At 38.0% G+C, this 22901-nt stretch overlaps 1 protein-coding gene across 3 annotated transcripts in view; it reads right to left on the reverse strand.

Moving 5' to 3' along the window:
• Positions 1-22901, reverse strand: part of DCLK1 (doublecortin like kinase 1) — a 241751-nt gene that overhangs the window by 31257 nt on the left and 187593 nt on the right. For all 3 annotated transcript variants that reach the window (XM_050332448.1, XM_050332449.1, XM_050332450.1), the window contains 8 exons: positions 20955-21039; positions 19502-19610; positions 14592-14649; positions 13734-13853; positions 7795-7941; positions 2544-2677; positions 1769-1846; positions 1018-1114 (listed from right to left, as the gene is read on the reverse strand). In XM_050332448.1, the coding sequence (XP_050188405.1) occupies positions 1018-1114; positions 1769-1846; positions 2544-2677; positions 7795-7941; positions 13734-13853; positions 14592-14649; positions 19502-19610; positions 20955-21039 (828 nt within the window). The remainder of the gene's footprint in view (positions 1-1017; positions 1115-1768; positions 1847-2543; positions 2678-7794; positions 7942-13733; positions 13854-14591; positions 14650-19501; positions 19611-20954; positions 21040-22901) is intronic.

The following is a 22901-nucleotide window of genomic DNA, read 5'->3' on the forward strand; positions in this document are numbered from 1 at the left end:
GCAAAACAGATGGTTGCATCAAATTAGGTTAGCTTCCCATTAGGAAAAAGAAAATTTCTCTGTAAGAAAAAAAAGCCAGCAAATCTAGAATTTTACTTTAAGCTCTTGTAAAAATGACACAGAAAATATTAAAAGAACCCCAACACTTAAAAACTCTTTTTCATCCTCTGATTTTCTCTACAATTACCTAGTTTTCAACTAGCATGTAGATAAACATATATCTAATTTCACCACTGAGTGGAGTCCATGGCAAAAATAGGATGGCAATATGGCAGCAAATAAAGGTGTATGAACAAAGAACAAAGCAAGTAATTCTTAGTGACAAAGGTAAGTTAAATGAATAGGCTAATGCTTCAAAACAGAAATTTTAGACTGAACTATCTGGAAGAAGGAGTTTCACAGGGAAACACCGCTGGCAAGGGACTTGCGGAGTTCCTATTAATGATGCTATGACATGAAGCCTCTAAACCACACAATGATGTGGTTTAGAGGACTTAAAACTCTATGACTGTATCTCATTCATTAACCTAACTAGCTAACAGGTTAAAATGCTAGGCCTGATCACCCTCCACATATGTGTAAAAGCCAGATGTATCTGCCTTAGGACACCAAAGGCTACAGTCCAAGAACTACGACCCAAACAAGTCTGTATTTCGTACCACATTACAACAATAAAGCAATACATACAAAGCACAGTCCCAGGGAGCTTTCAAGCTAAGAAGTGTAGGCCAACCAAAGTTACTTAAAATTTTTCTTAATCAGTAAGGACTACTCATTTTTCTATTGTGTAACATCACAGAGAGATATGATGTCCTTTCAGAACAGGGTCTATTTCCGAACCACACGGAGTCTAACAGAGAGTAACCACACAACATACTCGGTGACCAGTATGTTTATAGGAATAGCAGGAGATGTATGAGACATGTCAAATACAGCACTGTGAAAGAACAGCAGGCATTAGATACTCCCACTAGAAATAATAATGGAGAAGAAAGTATCAGCAGCTGTAAAACTCACCTTTGCAGAGTCAGAAACATTATCCCAATATGGAGATGGAAAATCCACCTGTCCCATCAAAATCTGATCAAAAAGTACTTCTTGATCATCTCCACTTCTGTAAGGTAAAAACCAAAGAAAACCAACAACAAAACCCCCAAAAAATTATTTCCAGAAGTAGTTTCAATTAACTTTTTGAAATTTCTTTTAACTGTTGATCCCTTAGTATGTTTATGGAAGCTGTTGATTCCCCCCAAGCATGCAGCCATGGATGGGTATGAATGGTGAGATCATGAAACACAGTGCGTTTGGTGCACTCTTTCTGTAGTAACCAGCTTGTCTTTTGGATTGTCCACAACTTTGCAATTGCTTTGAGGGGAATAAAAGATCTGATGTGTCCTTATTAAGTGGCTTACATTTTAAATACCTTTTACCAGCCACAAAATATGTTGTGTTTGGTCCATGAAAGAAGATGCTTATTTCATTGTGTATTTAAAACATCAGGCAAAGGCACACAGAACCTGTAACAGAGGCTCTTGTTTCGTAATGCAATGAAGTTTAAACTAAAATAAACAAACATGAGACAGAGATCTTACAGTAAAATCACAGATATTTATGGGGTTTGTACAAAACACTATGCAGAGCACAGGAAAATAAAAAAACAAACCCTGTGAGCAGAGAACTTTTACCACTGGGAATCTCTGTACTTAATGCAAAAGCAGTATAGGGACTAGTTTGCATAATAAGGATGGTAGAATAGGTCAGTCCATACCCACGGAATGGAGGAAATCCACAGAGCAGGATGTAAGTAATCACACCCGCTGCCCAGATGTCCACCTTCAATCCATATCTAGAAGTGTGAGAGACATGGTTAGAGACATCTGACTCCTATGGACTACAGTGCAAAAAGAGAGGAAACATTCAGAATTATTAATAATTTCTTATAAATTCTCATCTGAATTTTACCTACCTACCAATCTTAATTCTGTTTTCAAATATTATTTACATTTACATCTTAAAACTATAATTAGATCAGAATGTGTGAGTGCACAGAAGAAATTGGGCATATTCTCATATTCTTGAGTTAGACAGTGATGCCTATCATCTTTGCAAGTCTGCAAAGGTGACACAGCCTGCTCAAGCCAGCAGGCAGTTACTCTGTGGAACAAATGAGAAGAGGACAGTGTGTGATAATGAAATAAAATTAAGTGAATGGTAGTTAGAAGTTTCTGAGAACAGTTTAAGAATTACTTCTTGTATCTATAAATGGCTAGTTAGTAACTCAGTGTTAAGATGAGAAGTTTGAGGTCAACAACTGGCAGAGATTGACAAATACAGCTCCGCAGCTGGTCTTGTTCTAAGCTGGTTTGGATAAGGCAGCCTCCAGACGTCCCTTCCAACTAAGTTATCCTATAAGTCATGATTCTGCAAAGTAGCCAAGCAAAGGCAGTATAAAAATCTTAATTGCAAGAACTCCTATCTGTCACAACATTGAGAATATGCTCCACTGTGTAAACATCAATGAATCATTACTGGAAGTGATTTACCCAGTTTCAGCGATGATTTCTGGAGCTACATATGTTGGGGTCCCACAAACAGTATATAAAGGTCCATCCACAATTGTTGCTAGGCCAAAGTCCCCTAACTTCAGGGACTTGCTTCCATCTTGGTGTTCATAAACCTAAACCAGGAGGAAAATTGAAAGGTTTATCACAATATCATCAAGGTAACTACCACATAATTTACTAACTGCCTGAAATGTTCCTCCTTATTTACAGTAGTTTTCCTCCTCTTTACATTCAATATATTTCTCTGTAAGCTTTGAAAATTCACAGATAATTTGGACAAATTCCCTTGAAGGCAGTCAGGGTTTTCAGGAAAGACTTATCTCACTACTTGGCCAACAAGGGACATACCACTTGCTAGACACTAAAACCTAGAAACAAATGCATAGCGTTCCAACAGTGGCTTTCCTAGGTTAACTCTCCACTGACAGCCAATTCACAGTGTAGGAGTTTTGAGTTTATTCATTTCACTTGCAGAGAGCTTAAAGGTTTGCAGAGGAACTTCAATTACTTAGGTAATACAAAAGTGACTGCACTGTTCCGGATTCTTCTCTGTGTTGAAATCACAGGACACAAACCTGGCTGGACTATTTCACCTAGACATGCTGTCTTCTCCCTGGATGACTGTTAAACACCAATCAGTGTCTTGCTGTCATGTTGCCGTCATGATCAGTGGGACGTAGGCAGTTAGGGCTGCTAATGGATATACGTGAAAACCCTTAACCTTTAGACCATGTCTTAAAACATGGTCTTTACAGCAGCAGTGTGATCTTTCGTGGGTTTTTATGGGTGCAAAAGGAGATTAGAAGTCACAAGAAAAAACACTAAAAACATCAGTAAAAAATACATGATTTTAAAGGCTAGTTCAGAGCAAAAGAACAGACTTAAACTTGTAATCAGTGAAAACTTTAAAAAAAAAAGTTTCAAATAACACCCCCCAAAAATATATCTAACTTAAACATGAGGCTGTGAGTCTTTCTTCAGCTGATGGTTTGAGTTCTTGCTTCCCATTTTGATATATTTTCTACAACGGCACCTTAAAAATGGAAATGGTCTACAGGAGGCCTTCATTTAGTATAAATGCATCACTTCATTATTTTGCAACCCAAATCAAAGCTCCATATAGTCTGGCTCCCAACAGTGATATCCTAACAACAATTAGCAGCAAAACTGTGCATAAATAGAATATACCATACTTCTCAATCAAAACCAAAATCATCAATACATATCTTGACCAGCTACTCCTAAATCTGAAATCACATTTATCTACAACTGTTTGAAGAAGAAGATACTAGATTTTTTTCTTATAAAAACATAATAAATTCTGCAAGGGACCCTTGAACAGTTCACTTGGTACAAAAACAAATCCTCAAAGTCTCTCACTACTCTTCACTATGGATCTGCTATAGCTCATAATAACTAGTTATATTATACAGCCCCCATCCCCCAGTTTCTCCTTTGTTAATGTTAGTCATTTCTAGAGAGAAAACTCCTGTCTGTCCTGAATCTCTGCTTACCAGGTGATACAGCCACAAGCAGACACTCAGAATACACAAAATTCTTCTCTTTTCATTATGTTATTTTTAAGAATTCAACTGGATCTTTAAGAGGACCAGCAATTTAAAATGGATTCACATTTCTCTTCTACTAAGCCAGAAAAAAAGATATGCTTATAGAAAAGCACTGGGAAAAAAAAAAAAAAAAGGCAATTATGGTTTTATTAAAAACACAGATTGTTAAATACATCTGGTTCCTGAAACTAAAGAAAGTGCTCTCTGAGATGGCAGTAATAAATCTAATTTCAACAACAGTTTTAATTAAAGTCTAGAGACTAGGGCTTTAAATATTCTCTTGCTGAAAATGTAAAGTGTGCACTTAGACATTAAGAGCTGGATTCAGCCTAATTAGCATTCCATATTCTATTTCATGCAGTTATCTTCTACAGGGCCTTTTCTGCATTGTGCTAACCTAGTGAACATTAGTAAGTTTCTTCCTTTGACAGACCACACCTTGTGTGACCGATCTACACTAGAAATTAATTACAGAAGAGGTTTGTTTGGCAATATTTACCAATGCAGAAGGTTTGATACTGTGTATTTTCTAGTATTTTACCTCATCTGTTTCTAGGAATTACCTTCCTTGGAAAACTACTTCACTTGACTTGTAAAACTGAAAAAAGTAACTTTTCCTCACGCCGTTGTAACTCCATATAAAAAGGAGCCCAGTGTGAAGCTGTGGTATGTTACTTGCCAGTCAAGGAATGGGAAAGATAATGTAATGCTCATGTTATTCAGAATAAATGCTATGCATGTGCCACTGCATTTAAATACTGAAGGGCAGTTAAAGAAATGGGGATTAGTGCAAATTGCCCACTATGAAGTGCTTTCACTGTTTTAACTAAGCAATAAAACTGTGTAATTGTACAACACTAATTGAATGCAGCCACACATAATTGTGTTCCACCATATGTATCCTATTAGTATAAATGCTGTCAGTATTTTCTAAGCTGCTCTTGTGATCAGTGCAGATGGCAACAGTCAGAGAAGTTGTTCTCTAGGGTTTATTATATGGCTATAAAGACATCCCATGACTTGACAAAATAAACATGCTAAATAGCAGCAATTATGAAAAATGTTTCAATGAAAACATGGAAGACACTCCTTAGAGAACAAAGAAACCTAAAAAACCTAAAACATCACAGGTATTCAGCATACCCTAAACCCTTAGACAGTTGACTGTTAGGTAGCCTTTTCATGCCTTGAGGATAATATATAAGGATAATAATTAGCTTGAGGATAATATTTAAGCATTTACTAAAAAAATGGGTGTTGCACATAGGACAGGTTCACACAGATGAAGATTTACTAGCAGGATATATAGCCTATAGCACAAATCTAAGCATGGAAGTTACTTTTGTGGAAAAGGAGAAACCAAGGAGAGAAAGGAGAAGGGGAAGGGGAAGGCTCTCCAAGGGGCTGGTAACAGATGAAATAAAGAGGCTCCAGATGAACATCCTCTTCTGGGTGCCCTCTCCAGAGTAGTATGTTTCCCTTCACTCCTCATGTTTTTGCTCAAGTAATTTGCTCATTCTCCGTGTTGTTTTTGCCTGCTAGTGGGGCTGTTAGCCCTGGGACATGCATTGACCAGGGTAGATGCTGTTCCCAACCCCATCTAGTTGCTCTGCTTTGGGCAGGCCTGTTATAGGTTCCCCGAAACCTAAAGCTACAACCTATGGGCAGGAAAAAGGCAGGGGAGAAAGGGCTAATTCTCACACTAGTATCCAGGAGAACCTCTTATAACAACACCACCAGCCCTTTGCACATGCCAGTGCAGTATGACAGTTGCTGTGACAATAACGGAGGGAAAGACATAGCAAAAGAACAACAAGGGAAAAACACTGCCCTGATCACTTAGGTGAGGGGTTAAAAAGCTGCAAGCAAAAGGGCAGGCTACAAAAAGCAAGTAGAAAGCATTTAGCAAAATAAAGGCTAAGACCCCTGTGGCATTTTTCAAGTGCCGTGAAAATAACTAATTGCAATCTTCTGACACAAGGAATCACACATTCCATTTGACAGCTAAGACAGAAGTAGAAAGGTTCAGAGACAACAAGGCCGGTGTCAGAGCTGGGGTCAGAGCTCAGGTAAGCTCAGATAAGGCTAGTTCCAAAGTGCTCTTCTAAAGTTGCATTCTTTTCTTTCAAGGACCTGATAAACATTAGAGAATTAATATAATTTGTTAATCAAATGCTGGCTTTCGAGAATTAGGATGCTTCAGGAGGTTAAACGTCACACCTTCACTGCTCAATATCAGTATCAATGCAGAACACTGGAAAAGTCACTCAGAAACAACTCAGCTACAACGCGAAAAGTGTGATCATGTCTGGTAGTGGTTAATTAGCAGAAAAGCTCTGCAAGCAAATCTAATTCCCTCCCTGCTGCCCCCATCAAAAGCCCACCTTTCTCTCTTCCCCCAGAAGCTTAAGTCTGACAACAATAGACTTTAGGCATTTATAGACAAGTCAAAACACCAGCAGGGCAAGCCTTGCCCCAGACCAAGACCCTCCTGCACACTCCTGGCACAGCATTAATGAATCCTGGTATGTGATTGCTACAACATCTGCATGTAGCCACCTATCAACACCAGCACCAGTGCAGCACAAGGAGCACAAGGGCTGAGAAAAGTGTGTCATTCATAATTGTCTAGTGAAACTTATATCCACTATATTTTCAGCAGTTTCTGGAAAATGAGGGCAGGTTATGTCCTCACCCAGAACTGCAAAAGCACCTGCCACTAGAGGAACTTCAACTGTAAAAATTCCACTCTCTGGAAAATTTGTAAGATCTACTTCACTCAACTTTCTCATAAAACCTCTTCAGTGTCAAACAGGACTAAACGTCATGGCAGAGAGCAAAAAACTGAAAGAACTGATCTTCTATGATTCTATGAACATTATTTCATGGTTGCAGAACATATGGAGAATTGGGACATCTCAATTCTTAGTTACAGCTGGAACATGTCAGCAAACTTGGGAAAACTCAAAACACTGAAATAATCAGGATAAGTTAATTTAATGAGAAGAAATAAACCTATGTGAAGGATACAAGTGCTGCATTCAAGAGTGCAAAATTCTTAGACATAAGACTAATTGTCATGGTACGTTTTCCATTGCCTTCAGTGGATAAGGCTCATGCAAATTCAGTCAGAAAAAGGAAGATTTAGTCTGTCTGTTTGGGAAAGTGGCTTAATAAAAGGTGTTATAGAATTATATGGGAGATGCAGTAGGGGAAGAAAGGATACTGAAGTCTCTTCCTGTCTCTGCTCTGATGTGTGACATGATTAGGGTACAGCATTTACACGCATCATACTTTTAAAACTAAAGTGTTGCCAATTACTTAGGCAGAGGCAAAAGTACAGGATAGTCTGCTGAGGACAGAACACTTTTATATTCATAAGAAACCTGAAATTATCTTGAAGTTTACTAAAAGGTCACTTCTAGTGATCCCAGGAATAACTCTGCTGCTGTGTCCCACAGTCTAGACATACCACCTTATGTTACTGTTAAATATAGCTGTTATTCTTAGAAGAGCTTCACAATGCAAAGGTTAAAATTAAAAAACCAATTACTTAAAACATTGAAATAAACTGGATGGGTGTGTGGAAGGAGGAAGAAGTGCAACCTTCTCACACACACTCCCAAGTTATCAACAATACTGAAAGCTAAATCTTCACTTACCAGTAGATTCTCCGGCTTGATATCCCTGTGGACAATGTTCAGGCTGTGAAGATATTTGATGGCACTGGCCAGATTGTAAAGCATCCCACTGGCATCCCGCTCTGTATATTTGTTGGTGGAAGTGATAGCATCAAAAAGATCTCCTCCCTGGAGCAAAATTACCATGGGATATGAGCAATACTGTTTATGAAATGACCAAAATATTTAGGGAAAATCAAGGAACATAAGTTATATAGGAGGAGAAGAAGGAAGAGGAGGAAGAGAAGGAACAGAAGGAGGAGAAGAGAGAAGCAGCACAGTTTCCCTTGCAGCAATAAATTAGGGGTACTCTTATTACATCCTCCATTATGTCAGCTGAGCAGATCAGTAAGTCAGAACCTTTTGTTATGGCTGAGTTGGTCAGCCAAGAGGCTGGAGTTTCTATTGCCAACTATTCCCACCTGCTGCTGCTTTTGTAACATGTCCAGCACTTGCCAACCTGTGTGTTCAGAGCCCATGTTACAAATTTCTGGCAAGACTACATACTTGCTTGTCATGATGCCATATACCAACCCTTTCCACTCTTTACTATAATCACAAACAGACTGATATCAAATTTTTGCCCAGTGCCTGACTGAACCACAGAAAGATGGAGGAACTCTGAGTAAAACTCAAATTAGCTGTCCTCACTGATATCATCTGTTTTCATCTCATAAATCTTTGAAATAATGGATTTTAGAAACCACCACTTCCTCGACACAAGATGTGAAGTTTTTGGTAGTGTGATGCCTCTTGCAGCTAATACTGAAGAACTTTACAGTATGTCAGGCACTGGAAGACACAGGGGGGTAGCTTGTGCCATTTCCAGCTCATCATGCTGCATAATTCAGCTAAAAGGTACTGCCAGTGAAAGAAAAAACAGAAAACAAGAGAGAAAAAAGGAAAGAAGAAAAGAAAAATAATTAAGCAGAAGTCCTTGAAGTTGAAATGATCTTCACTAGGATCTGAGGCAGCCTTGACCTTTGGACTCTATTTCCAGAGATGAGCTGGCAAGTGGGAAGAAGAGTATGGAAGTTTAAAAATGAGATTAATAAGGAAGCTTGACAGAGTGGAGGAAAACCCAATTATCTTTTGAGAGAGACTACTCAGAGGTATTGAGCCTCTAGCCAAAATCAAAGCAGAACTATAAAGAAAACATAGTCCAACAAAAAGAATAAAAAGGAGGGAAAGCATAATTCTGCAAAAACAATGCAAAAAAAATCTCTTACGCAGTCAAAATTTCAAGTAAAAAAAACCCACAGGAGACTGTATTTTGAAGAACATGTAGGTTCTGAAGGCAACAGAGGAGTCCCAGCTCTTCCAACTCTCATGATTTTATCAACAGCCTCAAGATTGAGGGTTGGGGTTTTTTAAGGCTCAGCTCCAGAGTAAACACTTTTTCTGCTAAGAAAAAGCATAAGGGGTAAAAAAAGAAAAAAAAAAAAAAGAAAAAAAAGGAATTTTTCCAGGAATCATGGCTATAGAGAAAAGGGTAGGAAAAGAGAACCACCAAAGACTCAATCCTGATAAAACAGACTTTACTTGCTATAAAAAAACCCCAAACAAACTATTAAAATTTTTGCACAGTTGAGGTGCAGCTGAAGTATGCCAGGGTAGGTTTATTCCCATTGTAGATGCAAAACCCTACCTCTTTGGAAACTGCTTACAGCCAGCCATTGTCAAATCTGGACCACATCAAACCTCTTGCTCTGGCTGGTGACTGTTCAAGACACTTCAAGATACATAGTGTCAAGGAAAAGGAAGAACAAAAGGCCAAACTAAACCAAATAGAGGATTAGAGAGAGAGAGACCAAATATTTGGCAAAAGTACAATACCATGTACTTCATGGCATTATCTGATCCTGAAGTATTAGATATCAGCATGTGGGAAAGTATGTGAGATAAATAATCTATCTTCCCTAAGCTCCTTCCTGTGAAACCCCTGTACCAGCTGCTTTTTAACATGAGGTAGTGGATTAGACAGATCTTTGGTCTTATCTAATATGTTCCAGATGCTCAGGAGAAGTGTCAATAACATCAGCAAAGCATCTGCCTCAAAAAAAAGACTATAGTCCAAGCTGAGATGTAAGGGGCAAGAAGGAAAGACGCTGAACCTTAAAAAGAGAAGGAAAAATTTTGGTTCGAAGTTAGAAAAAAAGAAACAAATGTTCACGCACAGAAGAAACATAAACTCAGAAAAAGACAGAGGCTGCAAAACAATTTAACAGATGGTCAAGCCAATCTGAAGCAGAATAATTTTCTCCATTTAAGCAGTTTACTGTACTCAGTAAAGTTTCTTACCAGGTAGCCTGCTAAGAACAGAGAGCATATATTTAGTCTGTGGGACTCCCTGTGGTTAAAAGAGAGGTGATATTCTGCAAAGAGTTAACAGAGCTGACAGCTATATCAGGCAGAATTGTTTTCAGACTTTCTTCTCCCTAAAGAGCACTTCAACCTGCAAGGTTCTGCTAAGCCGATTCACACAGCAGGTCACTATCATTTATTCAGGCACAAGGGGTGAGTTCAGGATGACATTTCAGTCTTAAATCCCCTGTTCAGGAGTGAAACGGAACCAGGAACATCTGAATGCAGTTTTTATCATCTGTGCACATGAGGAAGTGTACTTGGAACTATAGTAACCAATTATTTATTTATTACCTTGCTATGTAAATGATATGATCTCTCTTTTTCTTCTGCAAAAGTGAAATCATATCCTGGAGCAGTAAAGGAAAGTTTGCAATAAATCTTGCTTCTTAAATTGGCCAAACCCCTGTAAGGTTTGAATAACAATTTTGTTTCTCTGTGTAAAGAGGCAATGTGCCAGAAACCAGGTCTTTCCTTCCTTTTACAAGCACCACTTGCAATGTGTTTATATTTGTATTTATGAAGTGCTTTTTCTTACACTTTACAAAGCAATGAATGGCCTATCTGCCATGAGGTGAGGGCAGGATTTTCAGCAGCCACTTATGTCAAACATGTTACTGCCAATTAATGCAGGGTGGTATTAACTGAAACCGGGCTCTGCAGTATCAAGCCTTTTCTGCTTGCCTTTCTTTCCTGTCTGTGAGTTTGATTTAAAGTCAGGTCTTCAAAAGTCAGTCAATAACAGATGGTTAATCAATTCTAACAGTGCACACTATGAAACGGTTAACAGCCAGCAATTGGTGAATCAACAATTAATTTTCTTCCAGAAATACCTTCCGTGGTGCCCATAGAGTCTTTTTTTCCCAATCAAATATTGAGGAATAGATGCTTGCTTCAAAGAAACAAAGTTGACTTTCAAGAATCAGGTTATTTCTTCTAAATTTCTTCTATTATTCCACATAAAAGTAAAGAATATTAAAACAGTGCTCTCTAGGATACCAGAAGTACAGAGATGTCTATAAGGCACTTCCACAGCACAGTTAAAAGAATAAATATCTTAGCTTGTGCAGCAATTTTGAAGAGTAAAGAAGAAAGAGCACAAAAAACCAGGTTTTTCCCAAAAATTAATATAATGCATGGTTTTCATTATATACATCTTTTAAACTAGTTATTTTCTAAGAGTTGTCAGTCCCCTCCTCTCTCATTTAGCTGAGTAGGACTTCAATTAAAAATCCATTGGAGACTACAGTTTGCACATTTTTTAGCCATGAATAGCACAGCAGGATGCACCCATAAAACCAGCTATATGCTTACCATCTTGGCAGGTTAGACAAGGCACAGCTTTTTCTTCTTAGCGCACCTCCTGGGGCCAAGATGAAGGATTTGTCAAAGCAGGCTGAAGCTGTGGCTACATTAGATTACAATGCTGTGCAAGAGGATTGAGGTACCTTTGAACAAGCTCTCATGGACACAGAAAAAACTACAGTAGCATGGATCTCATAGGGAGCTCACTTATCATAGAATAGAGCAGTAATTATGATTAGTGTTAGATGGCTAATAGTATCTGACCTCAGGCTGTGCTATTTCACATTTCATGCCTAAGAGTGAGAGAGGGCTGTGATTGTGAAGGAAGTGGGAAAATGATTCTGGAACTGGTTATACAGAGGGATTCATTGTGGGAAAGAGTGTCAGTAATTTTGTTTTTTCTTAGGATTTAACCTCTCCATTAGAAAAAAAACAGGTATGCGCCTTGCCACCAGCATTTCCCACTGTGCTTCCTCAGAGCTTGGAGGTGGTGGACAATAGGGTTAGTGGGACCATAAGGTCCACAGCACCACTCAGCAAAGTGGGCCATCTGTCAGGCTCAAACCTAAGAGGACAATGTTGCCATCTCCTCAGCTGTGGGGCATGGCCTGAGCCTCTCATAGATAACAACTGTCTCAGACTGCCACAAAGACAGGGAAAATCTCTGGCCATCCACCCATGAGCTACACTTGTCAGTCTCCCAGCTCTGGACTGGGAACATGGCTTGTGTCACTGGTGTTGCCACAGAGCATGGGAGATAATGGAACAAACAAAAAAACCTTGCCATTTTACTTGCTCTCGTATTCCAGACCAGAGATTGAGAAGTTCTTTAAGAAATACTTGGACCTGGGATCATTCTATGTAAAATCTCAACGAGGCAACTACATTAAGTCCTTAAGATCCCCTTATCTCCACCTAAAACCAGAGCAAAGGAGATTATAGTCTTGCTTGCCAAAAATTGCTTTGTCTCACGACCTCTGTTGATGCCTGTTTCTAGCCATGGATACAAAGGATACCCACTGAAGAGGACCACACAATTTAAACGGAGTGATCTGTGTGACAGGGTTCAGAGTGCCTGATTTGCTTGTGTTGAGCATGCACACACAACAGATCTGCACACAAATTCTGCTGCTGCACAACTTTATTGTCGTATTTGTTCTTAAACATTTAAAACTGTGGATTTCCCAGGTGTAGGCTGCCCCTGGAGAATGTGCTGATCAGGATACAGAAATGGAGGTGGCTGCTGAAAAGATGTCCTTCCCACAGAATAGTCAAGGAAGGAAGGAGAATTGCAAATCCCACTAGTAAATGGGAAAAACAGGTGTATCCTGTTAAAGTATGCATGGAGGACAAGATATCCTCAGTGGTTTTCTGTTCTAATTTGCACAATTTATGTAAATGTATTTTTACCACCTTTTGTGCACAGGGACATACTTGTGCATTAGGAGAAGCAGAGAAAGCTAAAGTCATATTTGTTGGAATGCACTGTTGACATTGGGGGCGAAAGATGACCTGGTCTGAGCTTCATAATCTGGTTTGAATATATAATTCTACCAGAGAGTGAAATAAATGCATGAGATCTGGAAGTTACTATGAAGAAATAAACAGGGTTCAAAATATAAAATACTGCATTGCAAAATTTACTTTTCAGAATAGAACCATGCTTTAGAGACCAGTCTTTTCTCTTTCATTTCTGCCTTACTTCAGTTTAAATTTAGATTGCTACCAAGGAGGCAAGTCTGACACTGTGTTAATATAAATCAGCAGAGAAAAAAGACATGTAACATTGTTTAGATCTAACATAAATTATATAAACCAAAATTTTTTATCGAAGAATTTTTTATTTTTAAGGCTTGTATTTATGGCTATTTGGACTGGGTGTATTTTCAATTCACCTCAGGGCAGACTATTACTTTTTAAAGAGACGTCTTTTGAGGAAGTGAATAAAACTGGTGATGTCCAGAGTACTGTCCTCAGAGCACTTCCAAATGTGGCTTACAGAAAGTTAGAGAAATATTCGAAATATTCAAAAACTAAAACAAACCAAAACAACAACAACAACAACAAAAATTAAAAAAAAAAAAATCTGAGTGGGTTACACATCTTTCAGTAGGATGGAAGACTGACTTCAGAGACCCCTTCAACTCTGAATTATTCTGTGATCTCACAATTTTTTAGTAAACCTTAGTACCAGTGGAATTTCTCAATATGATTGAAACAATTCCTAAGCAGCTTGTCTCCAAAACACTCACCTTTACAAGTTCCATGACAAGGTACAACTCAGTTGGCATGTCCATCTCCTCAATCAGAAGAACAATATTGGGATGCTTGACTCGTCTTAAAATAGATACTTCATTTTGGATCATGTGTTCCTGCCACACACACACAAAAAATCTTTAATGACTACTGATTGGTGGGAAAAAAATTAACAGTGGAAAAAGCAGAGAGAATGGGACCTGGGTGGATTCTTCAGGGTTTTTGAAAAACCTAACAGATTGTTGCCTCCAGGAATATAGAAGTAACATCTCTAGAAACAATATCAGTCTGGTAACTGAAGAAAAGAGAGTGGAACACAGAAAAAGAAATGGAGAAAAAGACATGTTTCTGATGCAGAGAAAAATTAAATATGGAAGGTTTTAAAATTTTCTCTGATCCAGAATCTTTTGATTTAACAATACGATAGCATCTTCTCAGAGAATCTTTTGTTACAGATTTCAAAAGCTAACAGTCACTTGGTATAAAACTGACATCACTTTGATTAACCTACTCTTCAGACACAGTGAACAGTGTTGTTATAGTTATTTGTATTATTATTCTGTTTTCTATAACATGTGGAATTATGAAAATTAGAAGACATAATTATAGGGTAAAGAGCAAAGAGTCAAACACAACCAACCAATTGGAGAATCAACACATGCATCTGGAAAGTCATACAAAGCCTTTTATACTGATATTCCAAGAGTCTCCAGAGGGCAGGCAAAAGCTTCAAGCAAAAAGATTCTAATAGCTGTCAGGAAGGAAACAAATACCAATAGCTTCCCAAACTGATCTCTTACAAAATATTTCTTGGAAAAAACCCCTTTTTGTCTCATATGTTTTTTTGTACTCACTTTTCCTCTACATTTACTTTTTTTGATTATTTTCAGAGCATATTCTCTACCAGTTGATCTGAGGAAAGATAAAAGAAAAAAATTTTATGTTCAATCACATTGAATATTTTTCTCAGTCAAGTTTATATTTGTCATTTGAGTACAATAAGTCTAGTGAAAACTTCTATTCAAGTATTCTTTTTTTTTTCAAGAAATAACACTTATATTTGATTGGTATTGTGAACTTGAGCCAAAGTTATTGAATATTTGTGCCTAAGAAAAAAAATCAACCTTTTTTTTTCAATAAAGAAATTTCGATGTTTTCAAACCAAAAATCACTTGAATTTTTTTTTATTTTGTAATGGTAATTGTTATTCTGATTTTTCATAAAAATACCATATTGTCCACAGATCCAAATATTTTCAAAACAAAAATATTTGTTTTCTATAATACAAAAAATACAACCCCTCAAAAATACTTAATTACTTTTTACTTAAAATGAAAAGAAGTTACTTGTTTGCACATCTGCACTCATAACTGCTATGATAAAAAGGTCAGTCCTTGGAACATTTTATGTATTCATTAAGTATAAGAGATTTAGCAGAGTTTAAATATGTTGGTGTTTAGGACAGAATGGGAAAGACTCAGCAGACAGCAAGAAATTACAGAGAAATTAGTTCAGGATGAGAACACATTTCCTTTTTAGCACTGTAGTTCTTTTGAAACCTTATATCACATATATGTAGATATCTATTATATAGAATGCTAACATAGAAAAAGTAGCTTGTAGACAAGATAACAGTAGCAAATTCCATTTCTTAATCAAGTTACAAAACCGAAAGATGACTGTAACGATGAAAACAAGAAGATCTGTTCACAAGCCCTAGTTTCAATGTAAGATTAAATGAAGAATGGGTAATATAAGAAAAAGATTCTACTGAAACATTTTCATTTTGTAATAATAATCTAAACAGCTTAAAAAAGTCTATTACAATGCCCTTAAGCATATGTTTGGTTAAAAATTAACAAAAAAATAACCTTTCAAGAACACAGAGTCATTTTTTTATTCTTCATTTCACAAAACACAGTTAAACCAATATATTAAATTGATATATAGTGTGTTAAACAGAGAAATTAATGTGTCTAAAAGTGTGCTCAGTCTGTCAAACAGGACATGCAAAGTGAGTAATAAACTGAAAGCACTGTATCTGGAAAAAACTGGACATTGTCACTGCCAAATTAAACCATGGAGAACTCCTCTGGCAATGATGTACCACTAGTTGTTAATTTAAGGAAAAAGCAAAGAAAACTCCAAAATATTAGTTCTATTTGAGTTCCCAGGTCATCAGAGAGCAAAGATGGCCTTTATTAGGACATCAAGTAAAAAGCTATCCAAAGAAATCACACAGAAAAAATAAGTTTATGACTTGGGAAAAAAAAGCACAACATGTCTGTTCAAGATTTAAGCAAAGAAAAATTTAAAAGGGTGCCCTTTCTGATACTGCTGTTCAGTGGCTACAGTCAGAGCTCAGTGAGGGGACAGGAAGAGTTCTGGACATTATTTCTGGGAATTAGAAGGAGGGGATAGGACAAGAAACACTAGAAATTAAGATATCTGGGATTCAAACTCAGAAAAAATATAGGCTCTTTCAATAGGAGTCCTTTTCAAGCTGCTTGGTTGCCCTAGGAATGCTTCCTTTCTGTCATGAGTAAGGAAATTGATGGTTTTTGTTGGCCATAGGAGACTCCATGCACTCCAAAACATTGGGAAATCTGAGCTAGTGAGGAAATGTCAGAATTTAGAAGTATCTGAAAGTTAAAAATGAACACATATAAAAACACCGCAGGACAAATTGTGCATATGATGGAGCAGATATGTAGCAAGCAGATGACAACTCTGACTGCTCTTTGTTTTGGTAAAAAGAAAATTAAAGCTAAGATAATGCAAATCCTTTCCCCTAAAAAGATGCAGAACCGCAGGCTGTCAGCATGACTGCAACTTACACAATGCCAAAAAATACGCACAGCTATGCCAGAAACTCAACACTGAAACAGGCATCTCACGTCTCACCTATTGCTCACTCCAAAAAATAAAAAGGTAGCGCAAAAAGTAGGCAATGTGCTATAGCTGGACAGAAGTCTGGACCACTGGACTACCACAAGGCACAGAGTTAGATCTCTGGTCCATAAGAGGGCTCGATACCTGGCTCTTCTAAGCTTTTACAAAGTTCACAGCATATTTCCATTGCATGAGAGAAAAAAAATCTTTGTTATTTTTGTGCATGCATTAAATGTAATTTTGTATGTGGGCCTGTGTGCTCACAGATGCTCGGAATGCGATTTAGAAGTTCGCACATGAAAATTTTGAAGATGGTTTTTCGTTTCTGTTTGAACTGTTCACTGGCAGAGGAAAATGCCTGTGAATGGATTGAAGTGCCAGAGTTGCTAACCAGTGCACACAGAACGATCTTGGAGCTACGGAGAAGAAGTATCCACATGACCAGTAAAGTTGTGTAACAAGACCCATTCCTACTTGCTTAACACCTCATGGTGCTATTCCTTTGAAGTCTTTGCACACAGGAATTGTATTTAAGAAGAAAGTGGAAAAGTCCGCTCTCCCAAGTATCACCCCATCAATTCTGGCTCTGCAAATGATGGACATATCAGACTTTGAAGTGAGGTGGTTTCTGCTCAGAAAGACTGCAAAGAATGTTTTTGAAGGGGTTTCACACGCACTGGCTTTAATTTACCCTCTGAGTCTTTAATTCTCCTTCCACACTTGTGATGGTAAGGGTATTCTGATTTAGAAGTGGTAACTAACAGAAATAATTCCACTTTAATTTTCAAGCTCTCCCAAAGTAGGAGCTCTCTGATATAAATGGAACCTATGGAATGGTATAACTCAGAGACCACAAGACAATGTATCTGGGAATACCTGGGTAATCATGATATTTGAGTACATACTCATTAGATATGCTATGCTACCAGATACTTCTGGGACCAGTGGGATAGACAAGAGGACAGAAAATGGTTTTCATTCAAGCTCTCAAAGATATTGTAATCAGTATTATTTGTCAAGACTTATATTTAACTTTGTTCATGTATTTTCTCTCAGCTTGGGAAAGAATTGTAAAATGCACACTAGCAGAGTTGTACTGTCTCAGTACTATTTGTACACTATCTCAGTATTATTTGTCAAGACTTATATTTAACTTATATTTAACTTTGTTCATGTATTTTCTCTCAGCTTGGGAAAGAATTGTAAAATGCACTCTAGCAGAATTGTACTGTCTCTCAGCACAAATAATATTTTCAGTTGAATGACAGTGTGTCAAAACCACAATCTTTCTTTATTTTCATTTGTAATCTGTTTCTCTCAGTTACTATTCACTTTACCTTCAGCTGCCTTTTTCTTTTTTCTTAGTTATGTGTTTTCACCTATCTTTTTCATCAGTCATGCCCCTCCATAGGGTTTTACAGTGCTTTCCTGTTTTCATATTGTTCTGCTTTGCTTGCTTTAGGTTTCCATATTCTCCAGTTTAATGTTCAGACCCTGGGGTTTGATCTGAACAGCTATTGCCCTCTGGATGGCCAGCTCCACTGTGAACTCACTCTGGCAGAGCTCTAAAGGCCTCACCAGAGCTTTGGCCAAATCCCACAAGCACACTGTCAGCTGATACAAAATCCACTCTTCCCCTTTTCCCCAGCAGCTGTCTTCATGGTCTCTGATCTGCCAGACACTTTCAGATGCAGAATGGGACCTGTCTTTTTCCAAGGAGACTAGTTTAAAACCAGTCAAGCTTATTTATCATCATCTACCCTGAGATCTCATTTCACTCTCTAGTGTTGATATCATATTCTTATAGGACAAAGAACAAAGGTACTTTCTTTGTGCCCAAAGGTGAGGTTACAGTCTTCTGTAAGAGTCTGCTCTCTAGGATATGATAAAAGAGGGTAGAAAACTTAACTCATGAAACTTCATTATCAAACCTTGACATGTCTATTGTTCTCTCTTTTGGACACCTCTAGCTCTGGCAGCTTTTTGCTTTTCTGCACTGCTACTATCTAACATAAGCAATCTTACAATCATTTCATATACAGGTGAAATACCTTCTGTCTTTTATATCTCATGTTCTCCTACTTTTAACAATACCACCAAAGGGCACCCACAGTTTTGCTTAGTTCTTGTTCCCTATTTTTTACCCTCTTAAGGTTGGGTATAGCCAGTTCAAACCTGAACAGATTTAGAAATAGACACCTGAACTAGTCAACCTGACATTTTCGGCAACACTGATATTTAAGGGGACTTGTGACTTCTCTAATCTGGAGTAAATGTCTAAAATCAGTGACTGTTCTCACCTCTTAACAGTAAAGTTCATTGAAGAAGTTAGATTTTGGTGTCTGCAGTTGGAAGGATCACATATAATGGCACAAAGCAGGCAAGCAGGAATTAGATGTCCATTTAATTAACAATAAACATGAAAGAGATTACTCCTCAGTGTCAGATGGCAGAATAGATGGATTTGAGGTCAGTTCTTTGTGCTGACCATTGTCACTACACCACACACCAAAACTTCCTGACATCTTTACAGGTTGGTCCTACATGTGAAATGTTCCACTGCTCTAATGCAAAAGGAGACTTGCAAGAACATACTGCAAGTGCAACAAGAAAGATTTAGCGCAGAGAACTGGTAAAATCATGTGGAGTGCAACAAAAAAACTCTAAATATATAAACCTCACAAAGAATTAAATTCATAGATTGCCCCTTGAACTCACTCTTTTTTTTATATGAGAGGACACTAAGTTTTTCCATCTGCCATTGAGACGTTACCTTATTACATGTCGACATTATACAAATAAAGACATGGTCTAGAAAAAGCATGACATTAATGATTATTTTTTGCAGTAATAAGCATATTATCCTCCTCACCTTTCTATACACTCCTTCACAATAGCAAAATTTCCGTCTCCTATAGTCCTTCCAACTTTATATCGCTCTGCTATCGATGCTGGAACCTGGAAACCTTCCTCCAACACTTCTGAAAGAATCATTAGTACATTTTTATTGTTAGTGAAGGAAACACAGATGTTGCACATAACATGTATTTCAAGTCCATGGTTTAGGAGCCTGGAAACCATTCAGTCAGTATCTCACTTACTGTACAGTGAAACCATGCTGCTGACATTGTATATACTCAACAGGTTTCACGCAGATACAATAATGAAAAATAAGACTTCTGGGGGCTCAAACATACCACCATTTGAGTATTACATAGTTTACCATTCCCATTGCAATATGCCCCCAAGACAAAACCGAAGTTGTATTTTTTTAATTATGAAAAGGCCTTTGTGATCTGCACAAGCGCAGACCAACCTCCAAAAAGGGCTGGAACTCCTTGACACAGCATGATTAAATATATGTACCAAAGCAGTCCAACACTCAAGCACTTATTTTATTACATCCTGTAAACTGAGACATCCATAAAACTCCTCATGTGCTAAGTGCTAGTTCTCCCCATCCCCCAATATTAAATATTTAGTTTTTAAACAAATGTTCTCAATAATACTACCTCGCATGCAACCTGGGTACCAGATGTTTAGGTAAAATTGCATTACACAGTGTCTAAGCATACAAATAGTTTGTAGTTTAACGTGTTTTAGTGCTCATTCCTGTACCATTATTTTTAAAGGTATTTGAAATAGTGTTACAAATACCTAACATGCTTCTAAAAGCTGACCGTAAACTACAGCTGGTACAAACCACTATATAAATACTGTAACATAAAAAAAATGCCTCTCAGAAATGTGATCTGTGTTTACGCTCTTTAAGACAGTGCTTTTAACTGTATTTTTTGCTGTCCTTTGTTCCAGTTTGGAATTAAAAGTCAGTGTTATGACACAAAGAGTCTAGGGTTTGCCTGAACTTACAGACATGAAGAGCTATTCTGAAACAGGAATACACATACATACTTGTCTGTATATGTGCACAGTGTTCAAACAGACACTTTCCCTTAGACAACTTGTTCAAAGCTTTAATATACAGTAAGACTATCTATTTCTGAGTAAAGATCTAGGACTGCAGTGTGTTCTTTAGTAGCAGGACATGAGAAAAAAATACTGGAATAAGCCAGCCAGCACTGTGTTGCTTGCAGAAATAATACCTCTAGTATTCTGAAATAAAAATACCTCTGAAGAGTGATGTCCAGATCGAATCTGATCCAGAGTGAACCTAAGTGGTTTGCTATGGCTGAGAAGCCTCCTCAAGGAAAGTCATCCAGCCTGCAATGCTCCCACCTTCTCCGACAGGAAGAATGACTCATTTCCTACACAGCTGCTGTTATCACTACACTGACTGCTTTGAAATGTCAGCCTCCAAATGTTACCTTCTGCAGGTCCATCATTTTCATCCATAGAGCTGCAAACTTTGGTGGATGCTAATGAGGTAGAGGAGCCACTGTGTTGGGAGCTCTGGAAATGGAGACACAAATGAAAACAGATGATTTTTAAGAAACACGAGTACCCCCAGCACGTTCCTGCTGGACACATGTCCTGGAGAGGCTTCAGTGTTCCCAATGTAAAGCATCAATTTACTTTGGTGGAGGAATATGGAGATGCTTGGGAAGAATCAAATTTTTCCTCCAAAATGACACTTTTGGTCCCCCACGTACAAGGAGATATCCCTGATACATCATGTGCAGCAGTGTACTTTGATGTATGCCCCATTAGTCTCTCCCTATTCCAAATACATTTCGGCAGGGAAAACGGAGGAGCTGTATGCCCTCTGCAGGCAGGAGACCGTGTTCTCAGAGGCCCTGTTAACCCAGCAGGCACTAGAGGCAAAAAAATCCATAGTTTGCTTTGTTATGGGCAGAATTCCTCACTTTCACAAACCTCCCTCTGGAGAAATCCTCTCCATTTGTGTTCTAGAAGGGAGAAATCATTATGGTAATGTATGGTGAAAATAAAATGTCAGGGTGAATAATGCTTGGTCTTTTGTAAAAGCATTTGACTGGGTGTGGTTCACTTCAGACATGATTCTGTACTTCAGTTTTAAGTACTTGAAATGCAAGTGTCTGAGTTTGTGAAGGAGACTCGTAGGCACCCACCTTGGATACCAGAAGTATTGGAGGCAGAATCTCATCAGGGAAGCTTTCCAAAACACCTATCAATGTCTATCAGTTAACTACAGACTCTAGGCATGTACTTTAGGAAAACTGTTTCACCAGGCATCTATATGGATGACTACAAAGACATATGGGATGGACTGAATTTCACTCAGAAATTTTATTCTGTGGTGCGTAACAATTATACTAACACACCTTCAGGATTCTCCCATCTTCAAAAGAAATCAGAAGAAGCTACAAATGTAACAGTGGCCCTTCAAACTTACAGCCAAACCGAACATTTCCTCAGGTCCTCATGTTGCAGCATAAGGTAAAAATATTCACAAGATTTTCAAAACTGTTTTTGCATTCACATCATTCACATGCTGAAAGGTTACAAAGTGCTGCAGTATTTCATTTTTTCCTTCAATTTATATATTATATAAATTGCAGGCTGTACTGCATGTAACTAACACTATCACTTCCTTATCAGTGTTTGCAAGGTTTTTAGGTGCCCACAATCAGGGTGCCAATCCACTTTTGCAAATTAAATACAGCTACTCAGGAATGGTTTTTCTCGTTTGCCACTGCAGAACACAGCAGATGACTGGAGCAAGAGCAACAAAAGGTGCAGCACTTGGGATCTTTGCCGAGTACAGAGCCAGGGAGAGGACAGTCAGCAGACTTAAAAGCTGGCCAATACGCTGAGTTAATTTGAAGAGAATAACTTCTCATGTGTCCCACAATAGATTAAGTTCAGATGATTAGACAAAGCCTGAACTTGGCCTATTTTTCACTAAATAATCCTGAGAGCTTGCACATCCCATCTACCAAGAGATTCTTTGCCCTTTTTTCCTTTTAATCAACCCCAGCTCACTATTTTCATCCAGCCAAGCATTTCTTCTGAGCTTTGACCAGAACTGAAAAATGCCTTAATCAGGTTTTGGACTGCCTCTTGACAGCAGAAGTGAGCACTGACTGATTTTATGCAGTTTGCTAAGATATTGCTGCCCTTGTTTAATAGTTAGGATGTGTTTATGTATGTGCTATTCCTGTGCTAAACTCTGCAGGACGTCTCAGTAAAAACTTACCTCTGGTTCATTTTGGAACAAATGAGCAGATGTGGATGAAGGTAACGGAAAAATGCTAGGAGTTCTCATGTCTGCAGAAGTCACTCTCAAACACTATTTTTATACACATGTAATGGGAGAATAGTTTCTTTTACAG

The sequence above is a fragment of the Myiozetetes cayanensis genome, unplaced genomic scaffold (assembly GCF_022539395.1).
Source record: "Myiozetetes cayanensis isolate MyiCay16 unplaced genomic scaffold, myiCay2020 scf5-8, whole genome shotgun sequence".
Taxonomy (NCBI): domain Eukaryota; kingdom Metazoa; phylum Chordata; class Aves; order Passeriformes; family Tyrannidae; genus Myiozetetes; species Myiozetetes cayanensis.